At 40.5% G+C, this 19,500-nt stretch overlaps 1 protein-coding gene across 1 annotated transcript in view; it reads right to left on the reverse strand.

Moving 5' to 3' along the window:
• cd276 (CD276 molecule) overlaps positions 1-19,500 on the reverse strand; it is an 85,894-nt gene that overhangs the window by 28,933 nt on the left and 37,461 nt on the right. Inside the window, exon 5 of the mRNA XM_084720238.1 lies at positions 1,282-1,419. Within this exon, the coding sequence (XP_084576364.1) occupies positions 1,282-1,419 (138 nt within the window). The remainder of the gene's footprint in view (positions 1-1,281; positions 1,420-19,500) is intronic.

Here is a 19,500-nt window from a genome sequence, read left to right on the forward strand (position 1 = left end):
TTAGGTTGCACTTCCCCGCTTCCGCCCTCCCCACAGCTCTGGATATGTGCATAGCAATCCTATTTTAAGCCCCCCTCCACATCTGTATTCATACAGTATCTTTCTATCAGGAGTATAAGAGTCTGCATCATACGTGAATAAAGTCAGCATTCCCACTCTTTGTGCTTTGAAAACACCAAAGAGCGCAGAAGCATTGCTGGCAGGGGACAGAATAAGACTTAACATTTCAATAAGGCGGACAGTGGATGACCACATAATCAATCCCTGCCTTCGGTGTCAGGGCTGCAGGCGGAGAATGCAGCTCCTCATCCACTCCACTGAAGAAAAGGGCCCCACAACCCTCGGAGCCTTTTGCCCGTGGGAGGACCTGCATTATATTTCTGTCTTTCCATTTCATTTGATTTCATATGTTCTATGGAGCTATTTACTCTTTCCTCTGAGTCTGTGTCACTTCCATATTTATTTTCAAACCTCTGGGCCCTGGTGCAGACACTGGCTGACCTTTATTTAAATGTCTCCTCCACTCTGAGCGGATCTCATTACAGCAGAGCTGGTGGCTCTGCACTATCTATCTCATTTCAAAACTTTTTCTCTTTGCACTTGCGGCGATCCTCAGCTATTCCGCAACGCTAATTACTGGACCCGAGTAATGATGTTCCTCTTTGCCGAAGATATGTGTCCCACCATCCGAGATCCTGCCTATACGCATTAAGCAGAACTCCCTCTGGATTCTCAAAGTTCCTTGAGCAGTTAACATCTCATCACTGCTTTCTGCTCTATCTCTCCCGCTCTCGTTGTGCCTCCCACATGATCGAGGCAACACGTCGCAATTATGCATATCATCGACTGGCCCACTATGTGAAGACTTTAAGGGGGCCTTCTGCATTTTAACGAAGGCCCTGAAAAGGGTTGAAAGGGCCTGAGAGCATGATAGGTTAGCATCCATTATTCAGTAAGCCCTTGAACTGTGTACGCAGTAAGCCAACGCACTCCAAGAACGAAAAAAAAAACAAAAAAAAGAAAATCATTTCATTACTTTATCCTTTTTGTGCATATAGCTCAGAAGTTGTCACTACTCTGAGATTAACTTTTCATATTGCCCCTAATGAAGGCAAGACAGCCCAAAAACATGGTTTTATCTAACCTTGAGGATTAAACATGGATTTCCAAGAGAGTCATCACAAATGAATTGTACTCCGTGTGAAAATATAGTGGTGCAGAATGTGTAGAGCCACCACTCCCCTTCACCCCCTCTCTCCCCCTCTCCTCCATTCCCTCTACCTTCTCTCCTGGCCTCCTCACAGCTCTCCTTGATCTTCCTGCGGCAGACAGCAGCCAGGGCGATGAGCAGCACCAGCAGACACACGGCCAGGCCAACAGTTACCCACAGAGCCACCGGGGGGAATGTGATGTTCTGACCTGAAGCAAAGGGCAGAGGGAGAAAGGAAGGGGGGCAGAAGAGGGAGAGCCTCATTATTCACTCTTGCAGAGCTAAAATAAGCACAACTGTCACCGCTGTATCCATCACCATTATTTCACCATTTGACAATTTTTTCTGTTAGAGTCCGTCGTCGTAAAAATCCCAAATTATCCAGACAGCAGAACCACTAAAGCTAAACATGATGACACTGATGATGATTATTGCCATCATCATCATCTCCGTCATCATCGTCAGCGTTGTCATATTAGGTTCGACTTTCAGAGGAAACTGAAATGTGTGTGAACCTTTGCTTTATGTGAACAGAGTAAGAGCTTCTTTACTAGCGTCCAATTAAGACACTTGAGTCTTTCAATTGAGTCCAGATGGCAGATAGCTCACCAGTCGCACAAGACTGTGTTGTCGTTTCACTCAAACAGCATTGGCACAGCTTTAAGAGGATGTTGGCACTAACTGTCCAACCCCCTGCCTTCTGCTACACATTGCTCAGATGTCTGAAGATCTGATGCGTTTGCTTTAATATTCTATAACAAGAATGAAATGCCAATATTTAGTGATATATTCTAAATATGAACAAGGCGAAAGAATAAAACACAAACATGTAAATTTAGAATTTTTTGATGAGTACAATGACAGCTGTAGATATCTCCCGGACAGCACTGCACTAAAAACACCTTGGAGACAATTAGATATCAAAATGACTGACAGTATCTTGGCAAACTGCAAACTGACGAGGAGAAATAGAAACTGGTCAGCAGGACAAAGAAAAGATATCAGAGGCACAGCCAAATTTCCCTGGGGTATTCAAACTGAACAGAGGGAGAAGAAAAGAAAACAGCAGAGCCACTAAATAGCTGTGAGCCTGGCTGGAGCACAAACAGGGCTCCTTCAGAGAGTGTCCGCTCTGGGTAGATAATAATAATAATACACACACACAAAAAAAAAGACTGAAAAATGACTGGCATTGGAAAGAGGAAATGATGAAGCATCTGTAAGGACTTGGCATCAGCTATGAAGACAGGCAGACAGGCTATAATACAGCCGAGCCAAGATGGAGGGCAAATAGAGGCATCCTTTTGGAGGTGATGAATTCTCAGATGGAAATTCAGTCCATGTGATGCTGAGAAACAGATGTACCTGATTGTCCCATGAAATAGCATTAATGAAAGGCTGCAGAGGGCCGTAGAAAGGCAGAGACGTACTCACCAATGATAAAAAAGGATCACTTAAAAAAAAATCTGTTCAACCTTTATTCTGCTGTTGTTTTTAGCCATACTTTTTTGGCATGGCTCTTGGGATAGGAATGTTGGTCAGAGTGCCAGTTTGGTCCAGACTGATATATCTCAACAACTATTGGCTGGATAGCTGTGACACTTGGCACAGACATTGACAGTCCTCAGAGGGTGCCTTTTCTTCTAGCAATGCCGTGAGGTTCACTTTTGTTGTTTTGACAACTATTGGATAGATTACTAAATTCATGTCCCCTTTGAGGATGAATCATAACTTTCTTTTCACGTCGTCATCACGTCACAGTTTGAATTTGTTCGATACTGTACTTTAGTTTATGACCAAGTACCTCCAAAAGTTATGACATTCTCATAAGCCTCAGCTGTGCTTTATGTTAATTAGTGAATGTTAGCATGCTAAAACACTTTACTTTGTCAGTAGCTCTTTCACACGCCAAAATAATCTTGCTTTTAATCAATTATTTTTTCAGCAAAGACATATTACCTATGTCAGAAATACACTTGTAGGCACTGGAAAAGGAAGCTTGGAGTCTGGATTAAAGAGCACGATCAACAATACACAGGGCATCTCTCAACCACCCAGTCAGACTGGCTGGACGCACCACCATGAATCATCCCAGGAGCAGAGCAGGGATGAGAGCCATGCTAACCCAGCTTGGACTGAAGGCTGCTCCTGGCTAATTCAGGAAAATGAAATGTAAGAAATGGTCAGGCAACAGGAAACCAGAGACTTTTGTGCCTACATCTTTCAGAGACCTGCTCCACCACATCTTGAATCACACTGCTGGACTTTAGAGGCAGACTGTACTCTAATCTGACAGGATGCAACACGCAAGACTCCAGCAGGAGGAGGGGAGGACGACTCTGTGTTTACAGTGGTGATGCTTTGTGCACAAACACAGTCAAAAGGGATAGATAAAGTTTCACTGATGTTGACCATTTTAATGTAAAGATATTTCCATCACTGTCTTGTTGCTGCTGTTTATGTTCAACCAGACATAAAATTTAAAAAATGCACTACAGAATTATTTTGGGTATATAGTGTGCCTAAGTGACTTGACTTATAAAATTATTTTTAAATGGCCAAAACAAATGTGTAATTTGTGACACACTTTAAACAGAATCATGAAATAATTTTTCTCTCACCATAGAATACTGTTCATATTTTTTCCAAATTTAGGTCCCATGGGACACACTGGAAGGGGCACGACATAGTGTATGTGTATATAAAGAAACTGTATGCATTTTTTGTTAGACTTCACTATATATTTTATCCTAATCTATTCTGATTTTAATTATTTGTATATATGTTATATATGTGTGGAGTGTGAAGAGACCAAAGCTTTCTTTTCGCTGTGCAACCCAGTTTTGTATAATGATAAATGACCTTGATAACTTGATATAGAGGCAATTGTTGCTGAGGCTGATATTAATGTATATGACATGTTAATATACATTTCACGTAATTACTTTAACCTAATTTTAGGGTCTCCATAGTCTGTTTACCCATATATATCTATTTCAAAAGAGTCTCTCAATACACCAGGCACTATAAAGACTCAGTGGTGCTGCTACTGCAAAGCAGGATAAACAACCAAATGTCAGAGAGAAAGGATAAAATCTGGAAAGTCAATCTTGTCATTTTGATGAAGCTGCGTATGCCTCCCCAGGCTAGTCATGACTGATGATGCTGTGGCTCGCTGTCCACTGAGCCCTTCACTCTGTTATATTTAAAGAATGACCATCTGAGAGCCACTTTGTACCAACAGCGAACCACAAAACATGTATGAAAGAGGAATAATCATACACAAGCTGTTCACATCTCATGAAGTCAGAAAAATAACAAATGTGTCCAGCTCTTTGTGACGAGTAAAGAAGACATGGTGCTCTTTGTTTCCATTGTCTTTCTCATTCTCTTTTTATTCTCACACCTTTCCACCACGCTCTCCCTCCCTCAAGGCAGACTGATAAAGACAAATGCCATAGTCGGCTATCATTGCTACGCCGGGGCCCAAAGGGCTGCAGGATCATATTTTTCTTTTTCTCTTGTTTGATGATGTGATTTTGTTTTCTTCAGAAATAGATTTGTCTCTAATGGCTCTGTTTACCTATCCTCTCTTTCCCCTTTTCCCTATTCCCTCTGTGCAAGGGTAAGGATGGAGTGCTTTGGGCTGCACTGTCACATTACTGAGAGTCTCAGAGTTGCACCAAACAGGAAAAACTTCACTTCACACACTGGGTATTTTCTAGATACTATGAAGATGTAGCACAGACGACAATACAAACAAAAATGTGGAAAATGGGTGTCGATAATGAGCTGACATTATATCATACAGACTGAAACAAGATGATCATAATAACAGACTTAAATGTCACACACTCACCAGGGTTCCTATCTGTATTTACATCCTTCCATTTTTGCTGATGTCAACACTCAATGACGAGTAAACATAAAATGGAAAAGGGCTGAAGTATGAACACTGTCAGTGTATATAAAATGACACTACAGAGACAGTCGATCTTTCCATTTCTTTGTCAGATATTTCACTACCACATGAAAGAAGATGAAATTCTGCACATTTCAGCACATTTAAAATGCATGCAGCTTTTATGATTTTTGTTTTTATTGAATTCCATATGTTTGATGTGTCTAAATAAAGCTGCACTTGGCAATTTTTGCATGTTGGCACTATGTGCAGCTATGCACATGCTCCCCTCATTTTCCACTGACCGTTCCCTAGTGATTTGTGACATCACCTGTGAATCTTTTCATATATGTATTAGATGTATTTTTGTCATGTAAAAATGTCAGAATTATTATTGTGTTAATGAGCAGATCACCAGTGTCTGCATTCTCTCTTATTTTGAAATTTGTTGAAGAGTTTGCTTCCTGTGCTATATGATCAAGGACTTTTTAGCTTCTGGTATGCTTGTTACTGGTTTATAAAATGTCCCTGTCCTATGCATTGTGGCCGTAAGAATGTCCACAATCCACAGCTGTCTGAACATGCAGAGGTCACATCTGTCTCATACATTACTGATCGATCCAGTAGGTGGACACAATTACCAGACCACCTGCACAATATAATGCAGATTCAATATAACAGCCTATTTAAAATGTGCAGTTTTATTGAAACTCTGCCTGTGAGGCATTGAGACTACACTGTGGCATTTTTAGAGGCTATAAAATGGCACTGATGTATGATATTCTATTATATTGTACATATAATATGATGTGCTATTATGTCCATCCCTTGCAGCTTTTTTGTTGTTGAACCCCATCAAATTTCCTAAAAAATGATATGTAATGAAAATGTACTACTGTAGATACAAATGTATCTTCAATTTGTTTGTAATGTATTTTTTTATAGGTTATATCGACCACACCTGGAGTATATCCTCTACTGTTAGTTCTTATAGGTGTTGCCTCACCGTAGGTGTTTTGTGTATCATAGGAGGCCACAGCAGACTGCTAAGGTAAAAATAGATATTTAATGGGGGCAGGCAAGAGTATGATAAAACACCACCTCCATATGGAGCCTCTAACACAGGGCACATCACCAGTGAGAAATGAGGCTCCCTTAGTCTCTGGAAGACACTATAGGGGAATCGCAAGGGGCCAGCTTAGGTATTGTTTGGGCTTCAGTGAATGTGAGAGCCAAGATTTGCAGGCATTTTTACAAGCCTGAGTGTTTTCTCTCCAGCACCTTTGGTGGAATAAAGTGCTCCTAAGACTCCCTAGCCTGTCATCTTGGTTCTGCAATGTGAAGACAGTGGAGATCAAAGCTGCTTTCTCTCCAACTGTCAGCCCAGTTTTACCTGCCTAGAAGAAACCTAGCCTCTTAAGCTGTGACCAAAGGAGAATAATGTCCCTTGACAGAAGGATGGCTTCAGGCTAAAAAGAGCCTCAAGGCTCATTGTAGACAAGCTGGAGGGATGAGGAAGAGGAGAGGAAGAGTCAATTAGGTTTTTCTTTCATTGTCAGGATGAACAACCTGGCCTTATTCTGCCTGGTTGTGAAAATAGAGGAAGAGAGAGGAGGGACCAGTAGAGGAGGACTGCTGATCACAGAAGAGCAAGGTGGACTAGGGGCTAGCCCAGGGGTTGAGCAGCAGCAGGACCCAGCCCTGCTGGAGGGCCTATGCAGCCCTGGAGACCAGAGAGGCACAGTCGGGCCCAGGATTGGAAATAGGCTTATATATCTCTCTAAAAATGAGTCACATGACAGAAATAAAGACATTCATTCAGACAATACAGTAAGGCAGGGAAGAAACAGTAAAGTGAATGAGATATAAAACTCAGTGAGACAAAACAGGAGCTCACACTTAAATCACATTCTCCCAACGCTGGTGGGGTGATTGATGCATACTACCTCAGCAAGTGCAAACAGGCTCGCCGACATTGGTGATTTAAACTTCTTTATTCTGTGTAGCACTGCCGATCTCACAGGAAAGAGATTGGCAGAAACAATAACAGCACTGCTAATGGAAAGAAGATGGCCTTGGTGTCAGAGGACACGGATTAGCCAGAATGAAAAACATGAGCATGAATATTAGGATTACATTGAACGAATGACTTTGAATTTGTTTCAGCTTCAGTTTCAATTAGCGGCCTTTATTATCAACCTCGAAGGTGTCCATCAAAACCTGTGAGCCCTCCTGATCCAGCACCAGCATGAAAAGCGTGTGACCACACAGGCACACCAGCTGTTCTCTCAAAATTTCTAGGGAACACCTCTCCTCTCTGGGAGAGGACAAGAAGCTCACTTGTAGAGGGAAAACTTGGCAAACTGGGACGAATGGCGACAGGTTTTTGTCCTGTCAGCATCTTTGCTGTGAGCCTTCTCTCCTCTTTTTGCATTTCAATAAATTGCTTTTCAGTGAGATGCTACCTCACTGTCTTATTGGCATGCAGGCAGGCAATGCGCTCGTCTCTAGGACGACCTAGCGCCCATTTACTTACACAATTTGTCTGACATTATTGCCCTTCCCTTGACGCCATGGGCTCGTGGCAAACACGAGTGTATGATGTGCAGACGTGCACATTAAAACAGAGTAATGGCTCTGCATTTACAGGAATAAAGTTTCTAACAGCCCTCTTTTTTTCTCAGCGGGAGAACTATAAAGGCCATCTGGTGGTGGTGGGGGAAGTGGTGGAGGGTAAGCAGGAGAGTAAGGTGGATGAGTTAGTGAGTCAGTGAAGGTTGGAGGGATGGGGTGAGCAGGTGAGTGACCAGCTGACCCCAGTAGGTCAGAAAGCAAGCAGGTGAATGAGTTTGCGGGTTTGCAAGCAAGCAGGCACTGAGCTGGTAACTGCATGAATGCTGGGCTGGGATGGAATCACAATGAGGTTTTGTGGTATTAGTCCACTCTCAAGTCGTAAGCTGTCTCTCAGACATGTCAGGCTGCCACTGACCTTTCTCCAGTGGAAGGTTGGTTCACAGTCCACTGATACTCTGCCTATAGTGCAGCACTACGACTTAGAATGATGAGTTGGTGTGGTAAGGTTACCTCCTCTATGAAATGAGTCAGACTTTAATCTGATTCATACCCAGATGAATATTCCCTGCCGTCCACCAGTCACACACTACTGAGAAAGGTTACAATGAGACATAGAGACACTCTGAGCTTGAGTTACAATTGTCAGATCTATGCTGGATATGAATTTGGATTATTGTGGCTTGCTGTAAATCTGCAGTATCTGCAAGTCTGGATGAAAATGAGAGACTTTCCTCCATGGCAGTCCGTCAAACACTGACCTCTACTTAGAGGTAATTTTTAGATCAGTTCTGTGTGACAACAAAATGATATCAAAAGTTGTCTCAGTGCGGCCACCCAAAATGTGTTACAATATTTCTTCATCTAAAACACTTTTTTTCATACACATGTAATGAGTTGGCTTGACTTGGTTTGAATCCATACAGCAGCCTAACATGGCAGGGATCTGCATCTCCTTTACAACAGGGCTACCTGATTGAAGGTGTATCTTTCAATTAAAGATGTGCTTAGCTCGAGTCAACTGGCTGTAAAACGGCAAATACACTAGCCTTTATTCTTCATAATAAAAGTCCCCCCCCCGTTATTTTGTTATTCAAAAGCTTTCATTATGAAGCAGCTAAATCGGGAAATGTTGGGTTTTTATCAGCAGTAACTTAACACAGCTCCTATCAAGCTAACACAGGAGGGAAACTAAACTTCAAACCACAGAGATTCAGTTAGGAGCTACAAAAGTACTGAGAGCTGGACACATGGAGACTTTTAAAAACGTCCATCTCTTTGTGCTCCTGCACACACAAATTGAGATAGTATCTTCAAGCCAATAACTCTTGTGCATATGGTGATGTCAGGTCATATGACCTCTGCAAAAATGTGGCCATGTGTTTCAACTCTTTGCAATGAATCAATTAAAATTAATTTGAAATTAACAGTACGTGTGAAATAATCAGGGCCACTAGATGCAACGAAATTCTACATACTGGTCCTTTAATATTCAAAATAGATTTTGGGCGGAGTATTTCTTTAAGATAGACCACTGGTGACTTTAAGTGCTGGATGTGCATGGTGAGCTACCCTTTATTTTTATTATTTAATGATATATGTATTTTTTGAACTCACATATTAACATTTTATATGAAAAAAACTACCAGGCTGTAGGTTGATGCCAGAGCATACATTATAATGGTTTAATATTTAGTATTACTACACATTATATTACAACATACACAACAGATTTATATGACTGGCATTAATAATTAAATTGATAGGACATCTGATAATGGTGCTACATTTCTTTAAAATGATGTCATAAAGTCATGATGTAAAAACAAATGAGTAAAAGTCAATCACTAAAGTTATCCTATTAACCACCACGAAGCACTTGTGTGTTACTCTACAACCAGACCAACAGTATATGACAGTAACTCATTTGCCTGGGAGGGAAGAAAGGGGAAGCTAAGTCACAGGTACATTCAAAGGGATGATTTTAAGTCTTACTCAGATATGCCGAGGGCAAGGTTAGAGTGAATTTCTTCATCTTTACAGTTGAAGGTAATCCCATACCCACTAGACTGGCTAATTAACTGAATATACAGCTCAGAGCAAACTGCATGGTTGTCATGTTAGCAAAGCAGAGGCTACATTACAGGTGGAGAGGGGGTGAGAATATGTAATGGCTCTGTGCTGGAATATATAAACAATGGCCTGGGGTAGAGGTGGGCAGTATGACCACAATAAGCCTCACGCTGGTGGAGATACATGCCCCGATGTGGATTTGGCTTCACCATTTGTTCTGGTACAAAATGGATTTTAAATGTCACGTCAAAGTGCACTGTGAGCATCAGCTCACTGCATGTTAACCACCGAGCATACACTTCCCTTTTACACTAAAACAAATGCACATTTGCATGCTAAGAAAAGGGCGGGTGAAGAAATGGAGGTAGACAGCTCAATGGAGTCAGGAGCAAACCATGAGGAAATATGTCAGCAAGTATGAGAAGCATGCTCTAGCTCTGACACAAGCAGCACTGGCACTGGTGTAAAGAGAAGAACCACAATGCGGACATAGTTGCCAGGGTCCCTGTCCTAATGATAAGACAAGTCAGCTGTGGAAGGACATGCTGAAAATACAGAATCCATGGCAGATAAAAAAGACTCACAAAGCACTTCACCCAAAACTAAATCCTGAACAGCTGTTGTGAAAAAGTGAAGCAAACACGCACATACACAGCTGTGCAGTGTGATAAGCTCTTAATTTCCACCAGGTATGACAGTCTCCCATCTATTTCTATACACAGCTGTATATCCTAGCTATTAAAGAAGATATCTGTAATATATTTACTGTAATAAATCATAAAATGACCATGATCAGAGCTCAAAGAAACATGCTGAAATACTTGCATCTTGACAACAATGTTACAGTTTCTGTGTCTCCCACCATGTCGTTCATTAGCGTTCAAATAAATGCTGACTGTTCGCTGAATGACAAAGTGTCAGTTTATGAGTAGTAAGAAATCATTAATAATCTTGTAGAGGGCACAGATGTCTGTAACAGTTAAACCGAGCCATATGTTAATGGAGTCTGGCAGGCAGTGAGTCAGGCAGACACTGAACTCCAACTCCAGAGTGTGCATTTTCAGATCAGTGGGCTTTTGTTTTCAGGATAACAGGCTTTGTTTTACATTGACAGACAACAGAGTCATAAACAGCTGATCAACTTCAAGTGCAGGATCCTTTTTTATTGAAAATGATTTATGATGTCCTTCTTTAGTGCTCCTGCAGTGTTCCTGCAGCCATTCCAAGCTTCCCCAAGTCTGGGGAGGAAGGAAAATTATTAATCAGGATTTCAACCTGAATTTTAACCTATTTCACAAACAGTCTATGGCTCCAATTCGCTATTTGGACTGCTGTCCTGATTTTTGCATGCCCAGTTACTACATATTGGTCCTAAAATAGGTAACTGATCAAACTTTCACTTCAGGTGATAAACTGTCCCAGAGTCTGTCCTGCATTTGAATCACATCTGGTTGAAATTATGAAAGAAATTATACTGTGCGTCATTACTATCAATATTCAACATACACTTTGATATAAATTTCATGTCATACTGCCCAGCCCCAGTCTGGGAGAGGGATGAAAGTGGGCGACAGTACTGTCTCACAACCAGTCTGTCCACCTCATCTAACACTGGCCAGGCTAGCTCTCTCTCAACATTTCCCATGTCCCTCCCAGCCCCACTGGGGCCTCAATTAAAAACTCCTCTGATGTCTAGTAACTGACAGAGACTCCATCACTTCCACACATCCCTCTCCACTGAGAGTAGCATTAAGATGTTGGAGGCAGAGTGGACTATTGATTTTCTTCTTCTTCTTTTTTTCTCCTTTGGTTGCTCCATTTCTTCACCAGGCCATCTTCGCATTGCAGGTGGAACTTAGGTGCAATAATCAGTTTACAATGTTGTGTTGTCTAAATTTTTAATTAGCTTTAAAACGAGAGCTGCCTATTTGATGCTGAGGATGTGTAGGAGAGAATCACTAGTGACAGCCATCAGTACCAGAACAGACTATCTTGCTAGTTGATAATGCCACGTAGACGGGCTAAAAGCAGAGTGACAAGGACAAATAGGTATGAAAGGACTAAACAGCCATTTAAAAAGAAGTGTACACATTGATCCTGCTAAACAAACTCAAACTTAATCCTTCATTTGAACTGCATCTGATTTCTCTTTAACCACTATTAATGTTTTTTAGCCACTCAGGGCATAGTAATAACCTGTGAACATATGACATTACAGCTGCAACTAACTATCATTTTCATCATTGATCAACCCAATGATTATTTTCTAATTCAATCGATTAATTATTTAGCAAACAATTATTTGTCCAGCAAACAGAGCAAAAGTAGCATTCATTTGGACCCTTTGCACCCTTACAAATGTCCAATATTCAATCTTCCTTTGGCTTTCATTTGGTTTCCATCAACGCCTGGGAGAAACATCTTCCTATTAAACTGCTAAATGCTCCACTGTGGTTATCAGCTAGCCACCAATGTTTTATAGCTTGCCATTAGGTGCTAGCTAAGTAGCATACATCGGGTTTATCAGAGCTTTTTTTGCTGAAAACAGCTGCCAGCTGGGAACAGATGAGAGCAGTGAGACTGAACCAAATAGTAAAGTTATAGGCTGCAAAACCAAAACAATTAGCTGAAAGATGCTAAAATTCTCTGTAGAGAGCTGATGATAAGAACATCTCCTTTCACACTGCATTTATTAATTTAATCCATTGTCAAAATAAAAAAAAATTCTAAACATGCATGTCAAATATAATATAAGTGCAGATTTAAATTGTAATCCTAATTCTTAGAATGTTTTTTTTTTATCAATGTATTCACATGCTTCTAGTGGGAAATGACTTTATGTATGTGATAAAGTCCACAGGTGAGAGAATAACAGAGCACATTACACATACAATACTTCAGTGACGCATAGACACAAACAGTAAATAATATTTAGTCCAACTAGTACAACTGGAAAGCCACGCAAACATGGTGGATGAGACATGACTGCATAGTTTTCATTCTAATGGCTCACTGTACCAGGAACAAACTGCAGCTTGAAACTCTCTGCAGACACTTTGTGAAGTGCACACCTATTGCCGAAACAACTCCTGTGTTACATCAGTATAGCGCAAAGTGGGTGAGAAATATCATCCGGGATATGAACTTTAACATGACACTTATTGAACCATCCATTCAAGAGTTCATTTAAGTCAGAAACACACCCGGCAGTTGCACTGGTTTTTGTAATAGTCTTTCACATTTGCTTTTTATCTCTTTAGATTGCTGTGAATCTGTAACGGTGCAGTTAAAGAGCATCAACACTTAGTCCTTGTATCTGTTGCGTTCTAGTTCTGAAATCTCTTGTAAAACTTTTTACAGTCAATGTTGATTCTGTCTGATTTCAAGTATCAATGTTTGTTTATGAAAAAACAAAACCATTGTAGAAATCCACACAAACAGTTGCTGGCTGTATGATAACATCTCTGAATACAAAATGTCAGGATGTAAGCTTTACCCTATATCACAAAGCAATGCAAGTTCTATCCAAAACATGAAAGAAGTGCCTGGACCTCTTCAAAGAGCACAAGTTCTTAGTATGCTTCTCCCACTGCAGAATTACTAGGAGAATATATAATGACAGATTTTTTTAAAAGACATGTCTCTGTATGTCTTTGCCTAGGGCTCTCATTATAAAACAGCATTTCTCATTTTCCTCTGCTGCAGTCTTTGGTGGCTACTGGAGAGACAGATGAATATTCTCAAAGCAATTGAGCTAAACCGACCTCAGACTTTGGAGCAGGTCAATTTACTCCTGTTAGCAGTTCATCTCGAGAAGAAAGCCAAACCTCTCTACATGATTGCATTATAATTTGTAATTAGCCTGAATGCAAATAAATACAAACACTGCTGCTGAAAATGCATAGCTGTTGCTTTCACGGGGGTCAGAGGTCAGGTTGAGTAACACTCCTAACAACCTTGATCCTAGCAGCAAGATGGTGTCTAATTTGAGGAAATGTCTCAGAACAGATGCTTACCAACAAGAGACTTCAAACTCTCTCTGTCATCACTCACCAGCTAAAACAAACAGGGTAGAATCAACTGAAAACAGGGGTCTTCAGTGTTTTTCAGGCCAGTGACCCCTCAGCTGACAGAGACATGAAGCAAGGACCACTTACTACATATATTGTATTAAATATTTTCTGGTCCCTCTCATTTGTGCCTATGCGTAGCTGCTAAAACAGCAGCACTGTAGTAAAGCTAATGTTTGCATCAACCTCTGCACTTTTGCCAGTGGTTTCTGAGGTGAAGGTATGTGAGAATGTTCTCCTTGTGAAGCTACAAAATGATCCATTGTGGCTTAAAAGAGTGTCTGTAAACTTTGTCTGGAGAGGAGGCCCCTGTGGAGGACCTATGTTTAAAAGCATTTTTAAGAAAGTGATGTGTACGTCAGTCAAAGGAAACATTTGAGAGAATGCCTAGCCTTAACAAAACAAAGTCTGAAACCACAAATAAGGAAGGACGGATTTGACATAGCATTGTTTCACATTATGCATCACTATAACTCACTGCTAGCTTAAATAAATGACTGCAGTCTAGAAGCTGGCAATGACATCCCTTGTGATATGAACACTGAAACATCTTTGCAATGTCCATTAAGGACTCAGCTGGATCAATATTGTAGCTCTTTTTAGAAAACCTAGGCATTTATTGAGTTAAAAACATAAAACTGTTTCTTTCCTTACTTTTGTGTTTTAAGTTCTTGTAAAATACCTCATACCCCCAAATCACCGCTCAACTTGGTAAAATTTAAAACAGAAATTACATTAAAATGTAACATTTATGGCACATTTACATTCTTTCTTTATTGCAGTCATTTTACAAAAGCAAAAAGCTACTCGGGGCTGTGCTTTGACAGTTCTTTTAGAAGAGTCCCTAACAATGCCTCTAAGCTGTTCTAAAATCACTGTCAAGTACAGCTTCTCATGGCTTATTGCTTAAATATACTTTGTCTCCTTGCAGCACTTTTAAAATATGATATCTCGGACAGACTGAAAAAATGACTCTGTAAATCTCTCTCTCTGTGGAATATAGCTAATCACAGTCTCACAACTTGTGTGTAGCTAAGTTATTTAGCCTGAGAAAATGCTCAGGCGCTGGCTGAGAAAGGAGTCAGGGACAATATGTTCATACCAATGTCCCACAAGGGTAACACTTTCCACAAAACTAATACATTATGACTAAAACAAGGCTGGCTAATACACAAATAAAGACACTTATTGTTTCATTTACCATAAGATATCTACAACGAGGGTTTAATGTAAGTAGGTTCTGGAAAAAGTCAAAGGGAGAAACTAAACAAAAGATTAAACCTGACATTGATAAACCTTTAAAGGCATAATAGGCTACATTTTCCTAAAACAGCAAGGCATAGACTAATATAAATATGACCCCTTTCAATCATCACTTATGACTCACTAGACGTGTGTGGTGGTGGTCTGTCTGCAGAGAGCCTGCCCTCTGTGGTTCATTATTTGCTTATTATTTTTGCTGTTATCTGAAAACCTTACCAACCCAAAACATTGGTATTTGACATCCTGAGAATGAGATTCAACAATCAGCTATCTTTCTGATGCATTTATGAACAGCTCATACAAATCCTACATTCTACCTTTATGCATCTAATGATAATCAAAATGTCATCAAATAAATAAAAGCTAATTACACTGATTAACAAAACAGATCTTTTTTACATTTTTTCTTTGAATAAATAAATACAGAATAACAGGAAAAAAAACATAACATAATTTCCAGATTTTTTTTAAAGTTTACATGACAGAAAACAATCTAAAGGGCTGCTGGCTACAGCTTAGCTGTCCTTGAAACAAGGCATTAACCCCTAAAACTCTCCTGTGAAGCTGCTCACTGACTGGCAGAACGAGTTTGTGGTTGTTCCCAGGTGTGAGCGTGTGATCCAGGCCACTGCTATAAACGGCATGCATGCTAAGCAAGCATTTTCTAAAGTAAATAAAAACAAAACAAACTCTTTTACTTGGGCCTTGACTTTGAGACAGTTTTCTTCCAAAAGAACAATGGATGCATGGAGAACCACGGTCGTGAGTTTTCAAACAGGCAATTTTTAAAGACTCCTCTTTTGGTATAGAGCTTGATTGTAATTATACCAACAAGGAGCCTGCAGATGTACCTGTAAAATTAACAGAATATTCTCAATTTCACTGTCCAAACTATGCTTTGAAACACTGAGAAGCAATTAAGCAAGTCACATTTACTATGTGTGATGGCCAAAGTGTCCAAATGTGCACAATGCATGCTATACACTGAGCTTAATAGCAGCCACAGAATGGGTGATCATTACTTCTCCCAGCAATTAGTCCCTGACACTCTGTATTGTTCTTTTTTTAGTTACACAATAGACCTCTATAACCCCAACTCGCCAAAATGACATGGAGACCTTGAACAAATGTAAAAATGAGTTTGCCCTTTTTTTCTCCCTTTTTTTTCCAAATCATATTTTGACACCATTATGATGCACAGTACTACTGTCTTTGAAGCTGTCTGCCCCCTTGCTTTAAAATGTATGATAAATAACAAGAAAATACTGGGAGAAACATTATTTAAGACATTCTTGTAAATCAATGGCAGATTTACAATGTGCCGGATTACAACTTGAATCCTATTTTACTCTGTAACCTTGACAGCTTCTTTTCCTGCTTTTGGAGTACCGGCACTAATTCTTCTCCTGGTACACAATACAAAACAGGACACACTTACTTTCATCTCTGGATGTAAGTCATCACTCTGCTGAAGCAGCACATATTTCAAACCTATAACCAGTTACATCATCATGCCCACAATGTCATCACATTATGTCACATGGCTTTACTGAGAGGCAGTGAAATATTGAAATCCAAGGACATCAGTTGTCTGCCTGCCCAGTGTGTCATTGAGCAGGTATATACACATCCTGCAACAACACATTCAATTTGCGGGATGCCAAACAAGATAAATCATTCAAAATGGGACATCCTGTTTTAGAGTATACAGTAGATTGCTCGAAAAAATATGTAATACGTGTGTTCCTCATTTATTAAATTCAGACAGTTTTCTACATCTCCATTCTATGTAACAAGTTTTCACTAAATATGGACTAGAATTTATTTCCATAATGTAATAAAGAATAGTTAGACATTTTGGCTTGTTTAATTATTTTGCTATGAGTTAGAACTTAGACAAACATTAGAGAAAAATCTGTACCACTCTATCTGGTAAAAATAAAGCTACAACCACCTGGCAGTTAGCTTAGCACAAAGACTGGAAATGAGGGAAACAGCCAGCCTGCCTCTGTCCAATGGTTATCACTGATTACAAAGCTATATTTTGTGCTGGTGGACAGATTTGTTACCTTAGTACAGAGCCAGCTTTTTCCCCACTTCCAATCTTTGCACTAAGCTAAGTTAGCTTGTTTGTCTGTTTGTACATTGTCGATGAAGCTGTGTTTCCACCTCAGGAACTTTGCCCAGGGACTGGGAGCTTTTGAAGGAATGTTTCCATGGCAGGGACCAGGGTCCAAATTAACCCGGCTCTTGGGGTAGTACTTTTAAACAGTACAGGACACTGGGGGGCGGGGCTTGCAGCACTGAACATTTCTAGCGAAGTCCAGGCCTTATTGACCATTTGTGCACTGTTAAACAAATAATGTTGACTGTCTGTTGCTTAACATGGTGTCATCGTTGTTGCATGGTTGTGTGTAAAAATGACACGTATAAACAGCTGTCACTAATTTATCTGGTCACTGCAGATCTTTAGACAGATATAGAAACACAGACAATGGTCTGGAGGAACCCTTAAGTTCCTTGAAAAGTAAGTAGTTCATGGGACTAGAAGTTTTGGGTACCTTAGGTGGTGTTTGTCTGTCAGCAGGATTACAGAAAAACTGGGCATAGGCCAAGGAAGAACCCATTCAACTTTGTAGTGCCTCCCAGTCACAGAGCAAATTATTTTTCACTTTTGTAAACATATCAAAATAGAACGTTTGGCCTTGGCAGAGGTGTGCGCTCTGCAAGTGCCTTTCTAGTTGTATATTTAAAAGACACAAATTTGATTGGTATCTGTCTGTAACTCTCCACCACAGAGCGAATAAGCGCATTTCCCAAAATGTCAAGCTATTGCTTTAAGTCATATTTAGCGTATCAGCAAACCTGTTAAATTTCTCCTCCCTTTCCAATCATCAGTCTTCAGCTTTGTTGAATGGAATTTCTTGGTTCCACAACACCACAGTACTCTGAAACACTCTTAAGTAGTTTAACCCTGTTTGGATTGCTTAACCCCTCTAACAACCACATCTAGAAAATGAGCCGACATTATAAATGGCATCACTCTTCATCTGGTAGAGTAAGTGGCTGAAAGCATCGAGACAGATACATTATAGATATGATAGACTCTTGCGGTGTGGGTCAGTGAGCTGTCTCTGCCGCTGACAGAGACTTGCACTTACTGCGGCAACACACACGAGGAGGGCAAGTGATGAAATTAAACACAGTTGACAATATTAATAAGGTAAGAGGAGCGAGTTTGTTTCCTTGTGGACAGTTTGTCCGTAATGAGCTGCAAGTTGTCAGGCTCTGGGGAGACAGGCGTGGCTACGTAGTCCGAACAAGTGGGAAGATATTAATGCAACCTGAAGGGGATGTGAGTCATCGCGGGCTGCTGTCCATTCAAACTGGTATCATAAGGAGCACGACCGCAGCATGGCTTAATCACAGTCATTACTGTGATATTTGACACTAAGGTTGAAATAAAGGGCTCTGTAATAGGTGCGTTTCTTATCACACAGTGAGTCAGTGGGTGCTTACGTATTTTCAAGTCAAGCTGTCAGTACAGAGGGAGGTGAGCGACTGGAGCACTACGCCTGCTTGAAACTCCTCTCCTCTGGGACACAGCCACACTCAGTCCGTTCTTAACTTCCATTTCACACTTGGTAATCAATTACTGGTCTCTAGAGCTATCGAAGAAAAGAGCTACCTATCCTGAGAATAAGCTAAATCTCTCAACGCCTCCTAATTGAAAACACATTATATTGCTAGACAATGCTCTTTGTGTGTAGCCAGCCACTAATTTGGACTGTTTGCATGCACAGAACAAAGCAATTTACTGAGGTTGCAAACATCCTTTGCAGGACAATAATTCATGGTGTTATCAGGTGCAGAGTTTAAACATCAAATAAACGGGCTGAATAACTAAATAAGCAAACTTTGAAGGTGTGCCCAGCCATTTGTTGGTGGCTATTCTCCCAGTGAGTCTGAAAAGCTGAAACTAATATGATTTCATATCGTGAAGCCAAGACTGATGCCAGACCTCCCGAAACCAATCCCTCTTACAGGATTTAGCGAGAGCTGTGTGAAATGTACACTGCAGGGCCCCACCGGTCCCAATGATAGTCCTTGCTATGAGTCCAAATCAAAATGAACCCGATCAATAACAAAAGAGGGCTTTTGTACGTTTACTGCCGTCATAAATACAGTGTCCTGAAAAGGAAAGCAAGGGAGGACAGAGAGAGACAGGTTTCCACCAGGCCGGGGACAGGCATAAAGATGTCAGACAGCTGTTTATGAGAAGTTGGCAGTGGATACGATGGTCTTGGAGCAAAGATGGGCCCAGTTTTTGATCACACTTTTGCATGATGGTATGCAGAAGACAGAAAAAATAAATTGTATGCATATGACAGACACAAAAACAACAGTGTGTG

The sequence above is a fragment of the Lutjanus erythropterus genome, chromosome 1, assembly GCF_056507025.1.
Source record: "Lutjanus erythropterus isolate fLutEry1 chromosome 1, fLutEry1.hap2, whole genome shotgun sequence".
In the NCBI taxonomy this organism is placed as follows: domain Eukaryota; kingdom Metazoa; phylum Chordata; class Actinopteri; order Lutjaniformes; family Lutjanidae; genus Lutjanus; species Lutjanus erythropterus.